The sequence below is a fragment of the Bacillus rossius genome (genome assembly GCF_032445375.1).
Source record: "Bacillus rossius redtenbacheri isolate Brsri chromosome 9 unlocalized genomic scaffold, Brsri_v3 Brsri_v3_scf9_2, whole genome shotgun sequence".
NCBI classification, from domain to species: domain Eukaryota; kingdom Metazoa; phylum Arthropoda; class Insecta; order Phasmatodea; family Bacillidae; genus Bacillus; species Bacillus rossius.
The window spans coordinates 12,892,754-12,911,386 of record NW_026962013.1 but is presented as its reverse complement, the minus strand read 5'-3'; the positions used below and the strand labels follow the sequence as shown (position 1 = coordinate 12,911,386).

General features: G+C 40.4%; 1 protein-coding gene across 1 annotated transcript in view; it reads right to left on the bottom strand.

The window, feature by feature from the left end:
- The window catches only part of LOC134543360 (small subunit processome component 20 homolog), a 71,248-nt gene that overhangs the window by 27,163 nt on the left and 25,452 nt on the right, over positions 1–18,633 (bottom strand). The window contains exons 16-24 of the mRNA XM_063388348.1: positions 18,200–18,430; positions 17,163–17,395; positions 14,945–15,248; positions 12,277–12,568; positions 7,851–8,048; positions 6,443–6,576; positions 5,899–6,037; positions 2,096–2,712; positions 1,342–1,597 (exon numbers count right to left, since the gene is read on the bottom strand). Of these exons, the coding sequence (XP_063244418.1) occupies positions 1,342–1,597; positions 2,096–2,712; positions 5,899–6,037; positions 6,443–6,576; positions 7,851–8,048; positions 12,277–12,568; positions 14,945–15,248; positions 17,163–17,395; positions 18,200–18,430 (2,404 nt within the window). The remainder of the gene's footprint in view (positions 1–1,341; positions 1,598–2,095; positions 2,713–5,898; positions 6,038–6,442; positions 6,577–7,850; positions 8,049–12,276; positions 12,569–14,944; positions 15,249–17,162; positions 17,396–18,199; positions 18,431–18,633) is intronic.

Below are 18,633 nucleotides of genomic sequence, written 5' to 3'. Positions count from 1 at the left end.
AATGTTTTAAATATTTAAATCATAAAAACAAAACATCATGCAAGTGTTCATTGTTATTACCACTTGGGAGCTGTTTTTAACTCACAAATAAAATTTACCTACTACAGGAGCACAATCCTTTATCCGAAATGTTCGGGACCAGCAGCATTCCGAATTTCGGAATTTTTCGGACTTCGGAATTTTAATACAGGAGGCCTAGTAAAGCCAAGTTAGGTTATGTCAGATTTATTAAGGATTTCAAGCAACATAGTACAAAAAAAAAACAAAGTACATAACGTAAATAAACACTGCAGCATAAATAAATACCTGAAACAATCGCCAAAATAATTTGTTTTTAACAAATGATACTGTAAAACATCTGGAGAATGTTTATGGTGCGTCGTCATCGCCGCAGATGTCGCCGTCAACTCGTACGTCTCGTGATCGGCCGGGAGCAGGATTTTCCTTCTCCTAAGATGAAGCAGCACGAATGATGGCATTTTTAAATGCCTCTTGAAATGTCACTTGTTTTGGTTTAGTTTCTGCAATAATTCCACCTTCTGAGTTATTGATGTTAATTGTTTTAGTTTTTTTTCGCTACCACCCATCTTCAAATCGGAATGCCTTTTTGCCATTGCCGTCTTCAAATATGGCAACACATTCGCGTAACAACACGGTTAACTACTAAACGTGATAAAACAACTATCGTAGCCAAGCAGCAAGCTGTAACTGGCGCTAGTTTGCCGGACAAACGGTAAACACAGCGCCTCGGCGTTGCCAAATTGCATGCTGCCTTGCTGATGCAGTGCTGCCAAGTCACTCGCTCGCACTAGTCACGCGATCGCGACTTGAGTTTGCCACACAACTGCGAAAAATATCGTGGACGTTGAAGTTTTGAAAAAAATTTCGGATTTTGGAATTTCGGATGAAGGATGGTGCACCTGTATATGTCTGGAGACAAAATTTGTTACCAAATTATCTAAAGCAAGTTAGCTATGGTGACAAATGCATGTGAAAAACCGTCTCAAGACCCCCACATACCTGGGCACACAATACGATGTGCAGACCTTTAATTTAAAAACTTCTCAAGAAATGAGAGTGGAAGTTGAAGGAGTAGTTCTAATTTCCGTATCCCATTTTTAAACTGTATTTTTAGGAGAGCGCAAATGGCTAAAGAGTGCATTGCACATTTATATTTATTTCTCCACCGTATAATGTTACATTTACCCTTCAAATCTCACAGTTGCCCTATGCACGAGCAATCCAGTGAAGATGCCGTGCCAGAAGCACCGAGTATTGTACTCACCGACACAAACACGCCCCTGACTAGGTGGTCCCCAACATGCGCTGCGAGCTACTCACCTCCAGGACGTCCTGCAGGCAGGAGTCAACGTCGCCGCGCCCGTAGGCGCCCTTCAGCGCCGACAGGACGGCGTGGACCGTGAACGCCAGCACGTGCACCTGGAAGCCCTTGGTGAGGAGGGCGGCCATCTCGCGCACCACCGCGCCCAGGTGAGCGGGCCCCAGCGCGACCACGATCTTCTGCATGGTGTCGCGGGTGATGCGCCGCACGCTGTCCATGCGTGACTTCAGGAACGAGCACAGCTTCGAGATGACCCTGCGTCAGGAGTCCCTTAAACCTGCGAGACCTATTTCGCACTTTGTACTTACATGCATTTCATATCAGTCAGCTTTAGGCTACATTAACGTGAAAAATAGTCGCCAGGAAGAGAAATGTAATGACTTGGTGCTTTCCCTGCAGGGTGGTACCCTCAGGCAGCTAGTGCCTACTGAGAACAATACTTGCCTACTTGCAGTGACTACAGTCCTTTGTATCTTAATGTAGTGCCCATTTCAACAGTCCCCCAACTGTTGGTGGGAAATAACAAACATTGAATAAAAGTTTAAAGCAAAAAATTTAAAAAAAATTTAAAAATGAATAAATGAAATAATACACGAATAAATAAATGAATAAATAGGTGAATGAATAAATGATTGCATAAATGAATACATTTATCAATAAATTATTGAATGAATGAAGTGATTCTTATAATGAATCAATAAGGATAATTTGTAAACAAATGTTTATGGGTGTACGGTGAGAGCAGGCCGTTACCCCGGCAGGCAGTTGTCCATCATGTGGCCGGGCAGCCTCTGGAGCAGCTTCACGACAGCCAGGGACACCGGGACCCTGAGGATGTCCTCCTCATCCCTGTCGGGCCCCGCAAGCCGCCGGTTGACCTTGTGCGCTGTGTCGGCCTGGGTGCGCTGGGCCAGGCAGCGCTGCAGCTGCGGCAGGAGGCCCGTAGCGATGGCCCGCACCGCCCGCGCCGCCGTCGAACGGGCGAGCGTCGTCTGCCGGGCGATGGCCGGCTCCCGGGGCTCCGCGCCCTCCGCCTTGACCACCTCCTCCGAGGCCTCTTCTGGCGGCGGAGGCTCCTCCAAGGCACTCTTCAGCTTCTCCTCGTCCGCCAGCTCCTCCGCTGCCGCGTCGACGTCCTCCGCAGGCTCCGCCCCGGGCCGGGCCTCCGCGCGGGCGGTCTCGATCGTCCCGTGCTTCCCCTCCGCGGCCCGCGCCCGGGACAGGTCGAAGTGGAAGGCGTCGAGCACCGCCACCACGATCCTGATCAGCTGCTTCTGGTGTTCCCCGGAACTCCTCAGCTTCGTGAGGTAGTACTTCAGGATCGTTTCGTACTGGTGCCAAGGCAGGAGGCGGCAAACGGTGCCGACCGTCTGGAAATAAATTTCAAAGCAGTTTAGTTTTGTGATTGTTCTAACCTGTACATGAATTGTGATGGGCAGTTTGTATAGAAACAGATAGAGATCATATTAATGATACATTTCTTTAACAGATCAATTAACAAATAAGAAACTAATTTAATACTTTTAAAAATAATCATGGTGTATGTCTCCAGAAATTCAATAATTGTAATTAGTAAAAGGTTATTTTTTAATAACATAAAAAGTATTTTACAGCATAAATTTGTGCATAGCATAATATACAAAATACATTTTAATAATTAACAAACACAATATTCAACTATAGTCTTAAATTACAGAAAAATTTAGAGTAAAAGATGAGTATGGAATTATAAACACGTTAAAAAAAAAGATGACTGACACCTAAAAGGATAAAATTAATTGTACTTATTGGTTTGAAACACATCGGATACTAGAAAATTGGGTATATCAGTATATCAGCCAATACTGATTCTAAAACAATTACATTGGTACATCACTATAAGTGAAAGCATAAATGAGGATGTAGCAAACTAAATGTTCAACTTTTTGGTTAATTTAACACCTATTTTCTACAAGTAAATTACTAAATAAAGTTTGTAAATTACACTAGAGTCCCGTTATAGCGAGGTGTCACGGTTCCGGGTTTTATCCTCGCTATAACCGTGTCCTCGCTATAACCGAATTGGACAAATTTTGGCCCCCAAAAAATAAAAATAAACCGAAAATAGCATAAAAATTGTGTTTAAACCTGTATAATTGGAAAATAACAGGTTATATTAACGAAATATTAATTTCTGTGAGCAGATGTGTGAATTCTCTTTAAAACGATACCCCATAAGTACTGATGCGATCACCGATTGCGTCAAAATAACCAGAATACCCTGCCACGCCACGTAAGTATAGCATCTCAGCCCGCGGCCGACGCAGCATTGTCCTGCTATCTATTGCCGACGCGGGCTGTCTGCTGGCGGCCATGTTGGTTCAGGATGTTGCTAACAGGTGGTGCTAGTGTAGCGCGACGATTTAATTCCTTACAAAAAAAGCAGGAGTGCGGCTGCGGCAACGCACGTACGCCTGAAACGAAATAGTCGCTGCAAAACTATACTTTTTTCATTTAAAGAAACCTGTCAACTTTTTTAGAAAATAAATTTGGGATTAAACTCAAACCATCATCACCCCTTTCCCGGACAGATACCCCAACAACTGACCGAAACAAAAGTTACAAGAAAACTGTCCTAGCGATTCAGAAATAAATACGGTAGTGCCTACTAGAGGTGTAAAAGTAACGAAAAATTGTGTACCCGTATGTATTCGTTATTATTACAATTAGCACTCGTTACTATCGTTACATTACTCGTTACTTCGGATACTGCATAACATGCTGATTTTGTTGCAGCAACGAATCCAGTCGTATTGTGTACGCGTACAGTATGACGTCGCGTAAATAATAATAAATAGAATATAAACAATTAACAATATTTGATAATTAGTTTTTGTTAACCAAGAAACAATTAAATCTCATTAGAGCGGCTTTTTAATATTATCTCTTTTAAGATAACAACAAAAAAACGTGAAAATACGCGATTATAAAAACAAAAACATACATATTTCTAATTTGTAAAAAATACTTTCTTACGTTGTTTCTGTTACAATCTCAAACTTTGGCTACACACGGCACAGATAACTAACGGAAGTTTGATAAAAGAAAGGACGGGATTCTATTTTTAAAGCTACGCACTTAGGTGGCGACTGCAAGGCTGAAGAATGTGACAGGCGTCAACGGCAAGATGTCTAGTGGCGAGCGAGAGGGGTGGAGATAAAGCAGACAAATAACAAAAGCGCGCTTCAAGCAATCACGCCGTAAATTCCTCAAAAATACCTCGTTATAGCCGTGTTCTCGCTATTACCGTGCTCGCTATAACGAGATTCTACTGTATATGATGTGACTAGGTGCATACCCAACTTCTAGCATGTTGCACTTTTATAACAGAAACTCTACTAATTGTTGCTAGAGTAAATAAATATAGTAGAACCCTGTTATAGTATTCCTGCTTATAACAACATATTTTTTAAGTCCCAACATTTCCCCTGTAAGAAAAATGTATTTATTTCCTGTTTATAACATTTCATGAATGGTGAATTTCTTGCTAATAACATTTGCTTTTTTACATTCAATAAATGCAAGTTAAGTTTTTAAAAACCAAACAATTCCAACACTTATTCCATCTTTGAAGTTTTAACATTTTAAACAGTTTACTTTACAATTTACATATGATTTTGTTTACAATCACTAATATACCCTAGATGTAGATTGTTCAAATAGGATTTATACAAAAACAAAATGCAAGTGTAACACTTCATGTTAGTGCTGGCTGTGTATTCAATACATCCAAGGTACATAACATTCACAGTTACGTGTCTGCTGGCACCCTTGCCTCGAGAAAAAAAAAACCTTCCTTTCCTTGCCAATCTGGTGTGTTTTTTGTTTGTTAACTATTCTGCAATGGCAAAAAAAAAGTTTTATATTGCTTATAGAGTTGAATTAATTTAATTCGTACCTAGGAACCCAAAAAAAAAAAAACACATGTTCAAGTGGCATTACCACACTAAACGTCATATTACTAGTATAAATATCAAGTACATGCAGAAAGTAAATAGTAAAACATAAAAAAAAAAAAATACAGTCAAACTTCAATGCTTATTACTTAGCACTATAAATCCTATGTAATTTCTAGGACCTGAGAAAGCACTTTGTATTACTGTTTTGTTTTCTATTAACAGGGTTTTTATTACTGATACTGAGGTTAAACTGTAACGAAGTATGAACTACAACCAGTGGCGGATCCAAAGGTTCACCTCGGGGAGGGGGGGGGGGGGGACACTCTAGGATTTCAGAATAGACAGAGAAAAAATGTCTTAAAATTACTAAATTTGTATTTAATCTACTCACACTACACATAACATCCAACCACCAGATTTTATGATTCTGCAAGAAATTCACTAATTATATTAAAATAATTTATTGGTTTCAGAAACAATAATTTTTGTCGGCAATATTAATGTAGCAGACAACTGGTTTTTCGGCTGGGGGGGGGGGGGAGGGGGGAGCACTTGCCCCTGGTGCCCCCCCTTCGATCCGCCACTGACTACAACACAGCGTAACACAGCAGCGCACACCTGGATTGCAGCATCAACGATGCTGTTCTTGGTGGCGTACTTGTCGCTCAGGAGGAACCGCGATGCCAGCGGCAGGACAAACTGGGTGAGCGTCCGGGGGCTGGGTGGCTTGTCGAGACCGCCCGCGACGTGGCAGAACCTGCGACGCACAGAGCACGAGTCTGCAGGGGTGAGGTCGTGAATTCCTCTCCCACTCAGGCGGTGGCTCCAAACGAGAGAAATAAATCCTCCCGAAGCCGAATTATTTTTATTTTTTATTTATTTAGAGGGTACGTAAATATTTATGTTTTCTTAAACACTTAAATTCAAGTGTTAAAACTTTTCTTTCATAAAAAGTTTTATGAAACTAATAAGGTTCAGTATTTAAGAACATGAATATGTTAATATTTCAAAAATGCATACTTATAATTTTCAGTTAAACGTGTTTATCTGGGACTTAATTTGTTAGGTATTTATTGAAGGGGGGGGAGGAGAGAATTAAAAACTGGTTTTGCAAATTTTCCCAATCTTTGGGAACCCTAATAGGTAAGGTAGGTGAGCTCACTTGAGAAGGGCCCTCGTCTTCCGGTGCGACTGCAAGTGCTGCAGGTTCTCGAAGAAGTCCACCTCCGGGTCAGCCTTGTCCGCAAGCTTCGACAGGTCTCTCAGCACTGGGTGCAGGTCCCCGCACTCTCGCGCCTGTGGACCCAGCCCACCAACTAACTAGTGATGGTTGATGGACGATATAAACACCAATCCAACAACCTATACATATTTTTAACAGATCTAATAATAACCAATACAAAACTGATTAAATCCTTTTTGAAAAAAAAAAAAAATACAGGGCAAGTCTCCAGAAATTTAATATTTGTAAGTTAAGTCAACACCTTAACAATAAAGATAGCAGGCTTTCGCGGTCATTGTCTGGAGAGTTGTTTGGTTCTGGTTGTAGCCATGTCATAGGTAAGATATCACTGATGTTTCGGTCGACGTTGCAGTTGCCATTATCAGGAAGCAGTGTAACGTCGACCAAAATTCCTGTGACATTTTTGCCTTTGAAGCGGCTACAATCCAGAAGCCAAGCAACTCCAGTACCTTAACAAAATTCTTTATTACAAAGATTTTTGGCAGATGACAAAAAAAAAAGTATTTTACTGCATAAAATTTGTAAACAGCACAACACACATTATGCATTTGACTAATTAACAAACACATCATTCATGTATAGTCTTAAATTACATAAGAATTAGAGTCAAAGATACCTATTGAACTATCAAAAGATAAATAGAAAATATGGGTGACACCTTAAGGATTAAATATTGTACTATTTCAACACTAGTATGTAGGTATGTAGGTAGTAAGTAAGTATCTGATGGAAACAGTTAGATCATTAATCGAGAAAATTGGAATATCAAAGATATCAATTATAAAATGATTACATCGGTACATCACAAACCGAAACCCACATAGTTAGGAATTGTCGGGAGGTGGCATGCTGTGATGTAGTTGAAGACACTTTTTTTTACCTCACCATCGCCATGTCGCCATGCACAAAATATTGCTGAAATGGTGCGTGATCACGTCTGATGACGGGCGGAGTGTCTACAAATAACTAGCGTACAAATTTTAGAGCTTTTTTTAAAACCTATTAATAATGGTAAGCCCATTAATGTTTGTTGCACACGTCACATATGTAGGAATTTAAAAAAAAAATACAGTTAGGTCTCGTCCGGTCAAGTACAATGAACTCAACTTGTAAGAAGAGTCGAGCTACTCAAAGCGACTCAGCATGAGTTTTTGAATCCCAACCCATCTCTAGTATTAAGTGTCATTTATGTGTCATTATTTGAATGCATAATAGACTGTCTTTCCATAAAATAAATTTATAAGAACATAAACAATTATACCTATTCTGAAATAAATTGAACCTTAAGATTAAATACCACAAGTTCTTGTGCACGCTGATCGCTCACCATCTCGCCGAGCAACGCGATGGCCTCGTACTGGACGGTCTCGCTGCGGTCGCCGATCCCGGCCCGCACCAGCGTCAGGACCGTCCCGTCCACCAGGAACTCCCTGGTCGCGGCGTCGTCCCTGAACTTGTTGCAGACGGCCGGCGCCACCTTGCGCAGGCACAGCCCCGCCGAGTCCCGCAGCGACAGGTCCGTTTCCTGGGCGGAGCAGCCACCGTAGTTGATTCTCCACCTCTTCCCCAAGTTTGTTTCTTTATATATAACTAAACAGCCATCGTAGTTGATTCTTCACCTCTTCCCAAGTTTTATATATTAGGGATGGGCCGGTCGAAACCTCGAATCCTCGAATCCCACCGAATCTCTAGTATTCGAAATTCGAGGGGAAAGATTCGGGATTCGAGGAAAAATATTGATGTAAATGTAGTACTTTAAAAACTTAAATGCTTACAATTTACTTAGCCTGTTTCCTTTTTCCTTGGAACACATCCTATTGAGGTACAGCAGAACCTCGTTAATACGTGATGGTCAGGACCGAGATAATCACGGATTACCGCATTTCACGGACTAGCGATTAAAAGCCCGGAAGGTCTTGTCAAGCTTCTCAGACACCGGCGTGCAGCTGGGTTAAGGCCGTTCACGGTAAGGGCCGGCCGTATTCGAATTAGTGTCTCGGCTTAAAAAAATACAACACTGCCTAGCCATTGGTTCACGGTCATTTACAACAGCCGAAGAGAGAAAGATAAGATTGTGCTGACCTTGCACCCTCCCCCCTCGTCCACTTCGTACAGCCGAATGCCAGCCAGACACGTCACTCGCCAGGCGCCTGCCCTGCTTGGCGGGTGGAAACAAACAAAGGGAGATGGGAAGCAGAAGTCAGGACATCCCCCTCCAAGTTTAAAGAGTGACAAACGTGACAGCTGTAAGGGGGGCGACACAAAGGGTCGGTACAAACAGCGTTGCAGAGTTTGGCGGCCCACGCGATGGCTTGCAGTGTTTGCTGGCCGCCGGCCCGCGTGACGTTAATTTTAAGCGCTGACAATTTTTACTTCTTTTTTTTTCTTCTCTTTTAAATCGTCCCGGATTATCCGATTCCCGAATTAGCGCATCACGGAATTATCGAGGTTCTACTGTATTGTACTTTTAATTCGTTATTATATATAAAAAATTATGAAGCATGTACTGATTTGGGAAACTTACTTTATATTCATGAACATGGATGCATTGTCGCTACATTGGCATTAAATAAGGCATAAATCACATATGTATTCTCAGAATATGCTAAAAAATAAAATAAAGCACATTTGGGATCTAGACTAAAAATGAATCTTGTTTTTTTTTAAAATAACTTTACAGAGAAATCTGTTACTTAGTAGGTAATACAACAGTAACGCCGACTTTCATCACAAGTTACGGTCGCACATGTAGTAATAACAATGAAATAATGAATGACAAAAACTAATACATTATGCAATTATTATTTTAATCACAATTAAATTTTAAATATTCTGATACATATTCTATTTATAAATTTTTTTAGGACCAAGTTTGGTTTGTGTAGACTACCAACGTTAAAATATGTATTATCTGAGAATTCCATGATGGCCAACCAATGAATTTGTTAGCCAATCATTTTGAGCAACATAAAAAATAACTAATAATAATATAAAAAATTGTAATGGGTAAACTAGAGAAAACACCCCGTCACTTTTAACTTAGGGCATATTATTCACTATGCTTTAGTGAGGCTTAATTTTAAAAGACGCACGAAAATATTTCTTATGGCCTAAAACCATTGAAGCCAAGATGGCGCCTTTCAGTTTCCATTAAATACCTTGGGACTTAAAACAAATGTCAAGTTGGTAACTACAAAATATTGTTCCGTCGGATGTTGAATTTCGTTTTCCGATTTCCGTGGATACTTTAATCACTGTACTCACAGATAATGCCTGAATGCCTTAAATCCACAAAGTCGGATTCTACAGCAATTGATGAAGTGACCAGATTCTTACGTGATCCTACAGTTTACCCAGAAATTAACATTCTCGAATACTGGAAAACTCAGTCTGCGTGTTCACCCAGGCTACATAATCTGTCCAAAAAATATTTGTGTTCACCACCTGCGACAGTGTTCTCTGAACGTTTGTTCAGCACTGCAGGAAACATATGTGACCAAAAACGGAATCGTCTTGATCCAGACCATGTCAAAATCCTTGTTTTTTTAAATAAAAATTTAAAGGGTTAAATAATTCTGCATAATGTTTAATTTTTTCTCTTAACTTATAAATTATTTTATAATTAACCCTTGAGAACTGGATTCGGATTCGAGGGGTGGATTCGAGGTACTGTTTGGGATTCGGATTCGAGATTCGGATTCGAGAAAAATGGGATTCGAACCATCACTAATATATATATATATATACACACGCACACACGCACCAACCCCCACGCACCTACCCACCCACCCACGCACGCACGCAACCACCCACGCACCCACGCACCCACCCACCCACGCACGCACGCACCCACCCACCCACGCACACACCCACCCACGCACACACACTAAAGACTGTTCAAATCCCAAATTTCCCACACCTGAATTTATTCTTTTGATACCAAATCTAAGTCTCAAGGATAAAAAAATAAAATAAAAATGCTTTAAAAACAACAAAGAACTTATTTTTTTTAAACTCTTCTAACCCTTTAAATGTTTTGTTTTACTATAGAAGTTTCCCAAATAAAACATACATAAAATATTATTTACATTATTAAATATACAGCGAAACCCCTTATTTACGTTACCGTTATTTACGTTTTCCCATTATTTACACTATTATCTTCAGTTCCCGTTTAGTTCCCATTTAGTCCAATACAATATTTTCACGCGAATTATGTCTCAAAAATTGAATCCATCCCGCTATTTACGTCACTTAACAACCATAGTAGGCCTAAAAACATTGTGAAAAACTTAACATTTATAGTCGGCAATGAACATTTTAAATCGCAAAATATACATATTTTATAACATGAAAAGTTGCTTTTATTTCTAAATATATAATAATTTAAGCCTAGACATGTAAAAGTCCGAGTAATTATAGCAGGAGACAATCTAAAATGTACTAGGGAAAAATGAAAACTCATGAATGTATAAACGTACCAGGAATGTCGGGAATATTACGACTTTACGAGGCTGCTTGTAAGTTGTGATACTATATTTATGTCACAACTTAGCCGAAATACTGGTACGATACATAAACTTCACAAGATACAATGAGTGGAGTCATGGTATCTGTTTAATACGTATTTTATAATTTCGGAAATATTGTACATTTGACGCATATTTTTTAAACTAACCATTTATTTCTGGGGATCATAAATAATTAATTATTGGTATCAAGACATCAAGATGAACGTAAACTTGAACATGTCACGGCAGCAAGAAAACTGGTGCGTATACCAATAAACTGGTATTAGAACTGGACAAAACTGGTACACGGGAGGAGGTGGAGCTTATATTTTTTTCCGCTAAGCTCGCATCTATTGGCTGGCTGCTGATGGAAGGTCACGAGTCTGGGCGGAGCGTTGAGTGAGTTATACTGCGCATGCGCAGCTCAAAGAACAGAGAGAGCCAGCAGGCGGCTACGCGTGCCGTAACAACAGCTGATTGAGTACAATGACCTTTCTCTGCGCACGGCGCGCTATTGACGGTAAATTTCAAATTTGCGGCCCTTTTTTTAAATTTTTTACTGCCCATATTTGTTATGAACGCTGCAGGATGCGACTGTATTTTAATTATCTTTAACGTATTTCTTACTTTTCCCTTTATTTACACTTTCGCGCTTTTTAAACCTTTTTACTTTGTCCCATTGAAAAGTGCAAATAAGGGGTTTTGCTGTATATTAAAATTATGGAATGGTAATAGATAAGCTTCCAAGAAAACACAACTAGACTTAGTGAAATACAAAGTTGTGAGCGCTGAATTTTTGCATTTACTACATTTCCTCCAATTTTAATTTTTTCAATGTTTTTCCTAGAATCTCTAATCTTTCAAATACTAGGGATTTAATGGTATTTGAAGGTTTGAAGATTCAACCAGTCCATATCAATATAAAATTAAATGTTAGAAAATAATTTTTTGTGTTTACTTGTGTTCATACAAATCTGTAACAAATTTTCTGTATCAGCATGTAAAGTAGGACTATTTTGATGAAATTAGTGTTATTTAACATTTAAGTGGAGTATTTGTTAAAAAAATGTGCAGTCTTAATGAATAAAGATAACACCAAAATCTCCTCTTTTAAAAAATAAATCAGCCTAAAAATAAAACCACAAAATATTTATTCTAGATATTCAATTTGGAAAAAAGAAAAAAAAAAAAAAAAGTATTCGCAGGAGCCTACCGCAGCGCTCTCTGGTGATTCGGGCTCACCTTCTTGAGGAAGTAGAAGCAGTTGTGGATGACGAGCGCGCCCAGGTCGGCGTCGACCCGCCCGTCAGCCAGCGCGGCGTGGACCCCGCGGAAGGCGTCGAGGCGGCGGTCGAAGTCCGGCTGCTCGACCCAGCGGGCGTCGAAGGCGTTCAGCCCTGCCGCCAGCTCGGCGGCCAGCCGTGCCTGCTCCCGGCGCTCGGGCGCCACGCTCCCCGACGCCTGCTCCAGCATCCGGCACAGCATCTTCCTGGGCCCGACGTGGCCCACTGCCCCGAACAGCGGCGCCAGCGACCTGCCGTTTGTCACCGGCACGCACCGTTAAAAACAACTCGCAGCAAGAATCTCTGCGCAATGAAAATCACATTCATTCCAGTCAGAATTGAGCCTATGGCATAATTGAGTGCTACTTAAAAGTCAGTTTCAGTATTAAAATTTTCTTGACTTTTTTCCTGGCCGAAATTACATATTTCCCAGACTAATTTTTTTCCCTTCAAACTAACATATTTTATTTTATTCTGAAAGAAATTAAAAAAAAAGTTCAGCCTCCTGCAGCCTTATGCAGACTTGAACATGATTGCAATTATAGTTAATTTTGAAAATAGATAAGAACCATACAACGAAAATGAAAATTCAAACAGAAACACAAAAGCAATTTTATAGTATCTATGACTTGCACTAAAATGCCATATGAAAAAAATAAATTCTTTCACAGCCTGGAATATGGTTTATTGAAGCATGACATTTTCACCTCAAATTTATATCACTATGGAACTTCCTTGACTTTTCCCTGATCAATTCAAACTTCCCTTTTTCCTGATTTTCCTATTTTTTATGCTAGCAATTCCAACTTACATGACTTCTTTCTGACCTTTTTGAATGGGGAAATTTGTGTTTCAATTAATTTTAAAAAATTACGTATTTATAGCCCATTAAGATAACTTTTGCTGCTTTATTTATAATCATGTGGCTCTTTGATAACAAAAATTCTACATCCCTATATTTATATGATGTATCTTAAAAATAGTAACTGTAAATGCTTGTGTAAATAACTAATGCATTTGTAAAATAAACAATACATTTTTGTAGCTAAATCAGAAGTGAGAAAATGGAAAATTGAGTATCGAGCTGTCACTGAATATTTTTTTTTGATTGGCAATACACCTACACTAAATTAAATACAAATTGGATGCTGTGTACTGGGACTGCACCATCATTACCACAGTGATATTTTGGGTAACTGAATTAAAACATGGCAGTACCAGCTTGGGTGATTAACATCTGCGCCACCAAAAACCGCAAAGGATGAATCAGCTCCAAAAAAAAGCAAAGACCGTTCCTGTGAACGGGAAAGTGGTGGTAACTGTTCTCTAGGATAGTCATGGAATTGTCTTAATCAATCATCTTGAAAAAAAAAAAAAACATGACACATTAATAATTGACGAGGATGACAGAAATTGCAGAAAAACATCACATTTGCAAAAACGAAATATTTTGTTTCACCAAGTCAATGCACCAGCTCACACCTCAGTAGTTGCCATGGCAAAAATCTACGAACTGCTGTTTGAACTATTTACTCACAAGGTATAAAAACAATTGATTGTCAGAGATTTTTGCCCAATTAGGCCATCACCTTCGTAAACAACAATTTTGCAGAGACTCATGCAAAGAAATTTCTGAGGTTATGTTCCAAAGCATGAGCAAACACATTCCCCTATATTTTTTTACGAGAGTGCAATCTTCATATTGAGGTCGGAAACTTTACAGACAACCCTTGTTAGCAAATTTTAGAAACTAATTGAACATGAAATAAAATGAGGGTATGTAGCTTATAAGAGAGGAAAATTCTATTAAGAGAATTTTATAAAATGATTCCAATTAGTTTTCAAAAAAATAAAAATATAATCATAGGTTTTGTGTGATTTGTGTGATATTGTTGTCCACAGTGTTGTATAAACAGTATTAAAGTTAGATATATTAGTCATATAAATCTCGTTAATAATAAAGTGTTTAGAAACAGACATACGTTAAAACTATACACTTACCCCTCAAAGTAACACACACTTATGGAAAAAATAACAAAAAATGTAACAGTATATAGTTAGATATATTAGTCATATAAATCTTGTTAATAATAAAGTGTTTAGAAACAGACATACGTTAAAAATACACTCACCCCTCAAAGTAACACACACTTATGGAAAAAATGTATTCAATTAGATCTGTTTTGATTAGTGCTCTGTTTTCCTTGAACCAATTAGAGCTTTACTTTGAGGGGCAGGTGCATTTACCATTGATGATCTGATAAAAATCACAAACGTGTAAAGACCATGGTATTCAACAAGCTGAATTAAAGACATTTCACTGTTAATTCGTATTTTTAACTTGGTCTACTCCTAAGCTAGGTCATTAGAAAATAGCTCTTAACAGAAACCACTGTTAAGATCAGGGGCAGCTACAATTAAGACTTTCTGGGAGGAGCTATCACACAAAGAAACGATGCATGGTAGAGATTGGCATTGGAACGTTCACAAATTCACCGTCTCGAAATACTGAATTTCAATAGTTTTTTGAAACCTGTGATGGTACGAAGGTTTGGAAGGGACTGTCTCCGCCCCCACTGGAGCTGGAGAAGGAGCGGACCTGGCCTGCGGTAGGGAACCACCCGCACCTGAAGTACTTGTCGGGCCGTTCGACCCGGGGCAGCAGGTGGGCGAGCGAGGCCACCAGGTCGCCCACGACCTGCTCCCCGGCGCCGGCGCGCCGCGCCAGCACGGGCAGCAGCAGGTCGGCCAGCATGCCGCACTGCGCGCCGTCGCGCACCAGCTCCGACGTCCGCGCCAGCACGCCCAGCTCCCGCGGGGCCAGGCCCTTGGAGCGGACCGCGGCCGCCGCCAGCCGGCGCTGCAGGTGCGAGAGGATGTCGTCCACGTGTGGCAGCAGCAGGCGGCTCCCCAGGTTCAGCCCCTCCGTCACTGTGCGGCACAAATCACCCCCCCGGCGCATCATCGCTAGAGTCCCGGAAATCTCCCGGATTCCTCCGGCCTCAGGATAGAATCCAAAGTTAGGGGTCCTCCATTAATCACGTGAGCCTCACACCAAAATCGTGAGAGTTGGCAGGTCTGCACTAGCATAAAAATAATAAAGGAAAGGCTTATATGTAATTTACACATGTATTCGGCACCAAAATCACAGTCTTACTGGTGACTGGCAATCGAGCCGGGTGGTTCATGTGTTGCGGCGGGCGGGGATATTGTTGCCTGGCTACGGCGAGTCAAAGTCACGCGTCACTTTTCGGTTTAGTAGAAATCGCGTGACAAAATTAATACATGTGATATCTCTCTACACCCCCCCCCCCCCTCCGCTATTGTGATATTTCGTGATTTTTCCCGACAAACCCCCCCCCCCCCCCACCCCTTTTCGAGCCTTACGTGATTAATGGACGATTATAGGTGTGCTCGACCCATGTTTACTTTCCCATCGGTTGATTTCTTAGCGAGAACATTTTTATCCTTGTTATTTGGCACTACCTGATTCGCTTACACTTCTCTCCTGGGTGGTCATTGTTTGGCTCACGGTCGTAGAGGAGCGTGTTTAGATAACTGCCGTCCAATCATGAACACAGTGCGACAGTGTGGAGGTTTGCATTCTAGCTTGCGACTAAATGAATCCGCGAAATTTCCGTGGCTCTAATAATCACTACAGAAAAGCTTTATGGTTTTGTTTTTAGTCCAATTTCATTCTTAAAAACACAAGATACCAGTGTTATTTTTTTTTTAATTTTTATAAATCCAGTTTTGTAATATTTACTTCAAAGCAAAATAATTTGTAATAAATTGGTCTAAATTATAGATACATTGAGAACAATAATAAAAAAATTGCAAGCATTTGTGGTTTACAAGAGGTTGAATAATGGATTTACAATAAAACAAATTTAATTGATTTTTCTGATCTATGCACTTCGGTAAAATATTTGTCCGGAAATAATGGCATTTATTGAATTTAAAAAAAAAAAATAACGATTTTTTCTTTTTTTGTGATTTGAATTAATTTTTGGTTCAATACTGCTTAATTCCATGTTATAACTAGCATTTTTGTGTTATGCAGTGTATTGACGTGCATATCGGTGTTATTTCAGTTTTATCACAATACACCAAATAATCTTGTCCCTAGTTATTGCATACCATGTAGCCCCTGGTGGAGACTCCTGGATGGCATGATCCACCTCCATCTACATACAATACACTACATTCCAATCCTCCTCACGGCTCCTTCTGAAAGCCCGGAGTCCCCAGGCCGCTAAAGGTGACATTAGCCCAAGGCGGGATGGTGTGCGGGGAACAGAGGGGGGTAGGTAGCAAGGACCCTTGTAATCTGGCCAAGCACGAATGGTATGCCTTACGTCAATGGATGGTGCGTGACCACCAGTCCGCTCTGAACCTGACACTCATCGCTGTTTTTCCTCCTATCTTTGTTACTAAATTACGACTTTAATACTAAACCAATTTGGATCAAATTTAAAACAGAAGTAGACAGTACGTGGGATTAAAAAAACAGGATGCATACTATTACAAAACTACAATCCTAAGGTCATGGGAATGGGGTACAATTTTATAATGAAAATTAATATCTTTGAAGCTAGTCAATCTGAATTTAAGGTATTGCCAGTATGTATTATGTTTGAATGAAAAACATTAATAAAAATATCATTTTCCTTTCATCCAAAAATTTTCATATATGCAACTTATATGCAACTTTGCAGTTTCCACTTAAAGTATCATTTTCAATGGCAATACACCAGTCCAATGGGCAAACATCGAAAGTCGCAGGAATGTGTGCAGGCATTCCAAGACTGGCCGCGCACTGAAGTGTGGCAAAGACGTGCTCACGTGAGAGTTCCTCCTCCACCTCGCTGCCGACCACTCGCACGTGGTTCACGGCGATGGGGGCGGCCTGCCCGCGCTCCTCGGGCTCCTGGAGCGTCAGCAGGTTCCCCAGCATGTCCACGATGAGGTGCGTCACGGAGGGGCGCGTCCTAGGGCCCCGCAGCAGCTGCATCACGCACGGCAGCGGCGAGCACGCCTCGGCGTCCTCGCGGTGCTTCGCCAGGAAGAGGAAATACCTGCAGTCACGAGCCCACTGATCCACACACCGAAACTTGGATGTCGTAAAAATGTTAACAGCTTCACTAAAAATTAGATTACAAACAAATTTGAAATCAAATATAAATAATTTATATTTGAATTGATACTAGGAGTTTTTAAATATTTAACAGGGATATAAATTGCCATCATGCATGAAATAACAGCTTTTTCCTCTCAGCATTTATGGACGATACTAACGTAAATAACTTCAGAAATATTCTAGAATTTAACATTTGTTATGTTTGAACTGATTAAGTGATTAACCCAATCATAACATCGTTCAATAAAAAATTATAAAATAACCATGCAAAATATTAATATTGAGCATTCATAAAAGCAAATGGAGTGCCTCCTGTTGTCTTAATTTAAGAAACCTACTTGGTTGAAGCAAAACAAATACAACACAAAAAAAAACTAAATATTTTCAAGAGTGTCTCTTAGGCATTCTACGTTTTAAAGTTACGCAACAAACACGAAGCTTCACATAATTCATGAAGCTTTGCATCACAACCAAAGCTTCACATAAAATGAATAGAAAATTTATTGGTGAAGTCAAATCAAATATTGAAGAGAGCTTTGATTGATTCACTTAGTTGAAGCTTCGCACAGGCCTATTGGCGACCTATCAACAATTGCGAGAGAGCTGTGAGCTGTGAGAGCGAGTGATGAACTTACAAGGAGAGCCCTCAAATAATCGTAACATGCTGTGGGAGAACTTTGCCGTTTGCATTAAAATTAGCGTTTCGAAATTTTCGATGCCAAAAACCTCTTCCGAAACGAACCTTGGGTTGCTGCACCACGTCGCCAGGAGCCTGAGGAGGGCGGTGGGACTGTACGCTCCCTCCGAGGGCAGCTTCTCCAACCACGGCCAGACGAAAACGTGGAACAAGGCGTCCACCTCCCCCTCGCTCCAAGCATACGCTTCGAAGCGGGCAAAGAACTTGGAGACCGCGTCCAGGCAGGAGTTGCGCAGGGTCCGGAACGAATTGAGGTAGCCAGCGTGGATCTGATCCCTGTTGCAGACAACGATTAACTGAACAACCACTGTGGAGTATTGTTAAGAAAAGTTTGAAATCACTAGGGGCAGGATTAAATGGGAATTGCGATAAAACAGAAATATCACTGAAAATCATGTCAATACACCAACACAGAGAAAAGATTTTATGGTTTAAATTTTAGGTCAATTTCCATTTTTAAAACAAAAGATTTCAGTGTT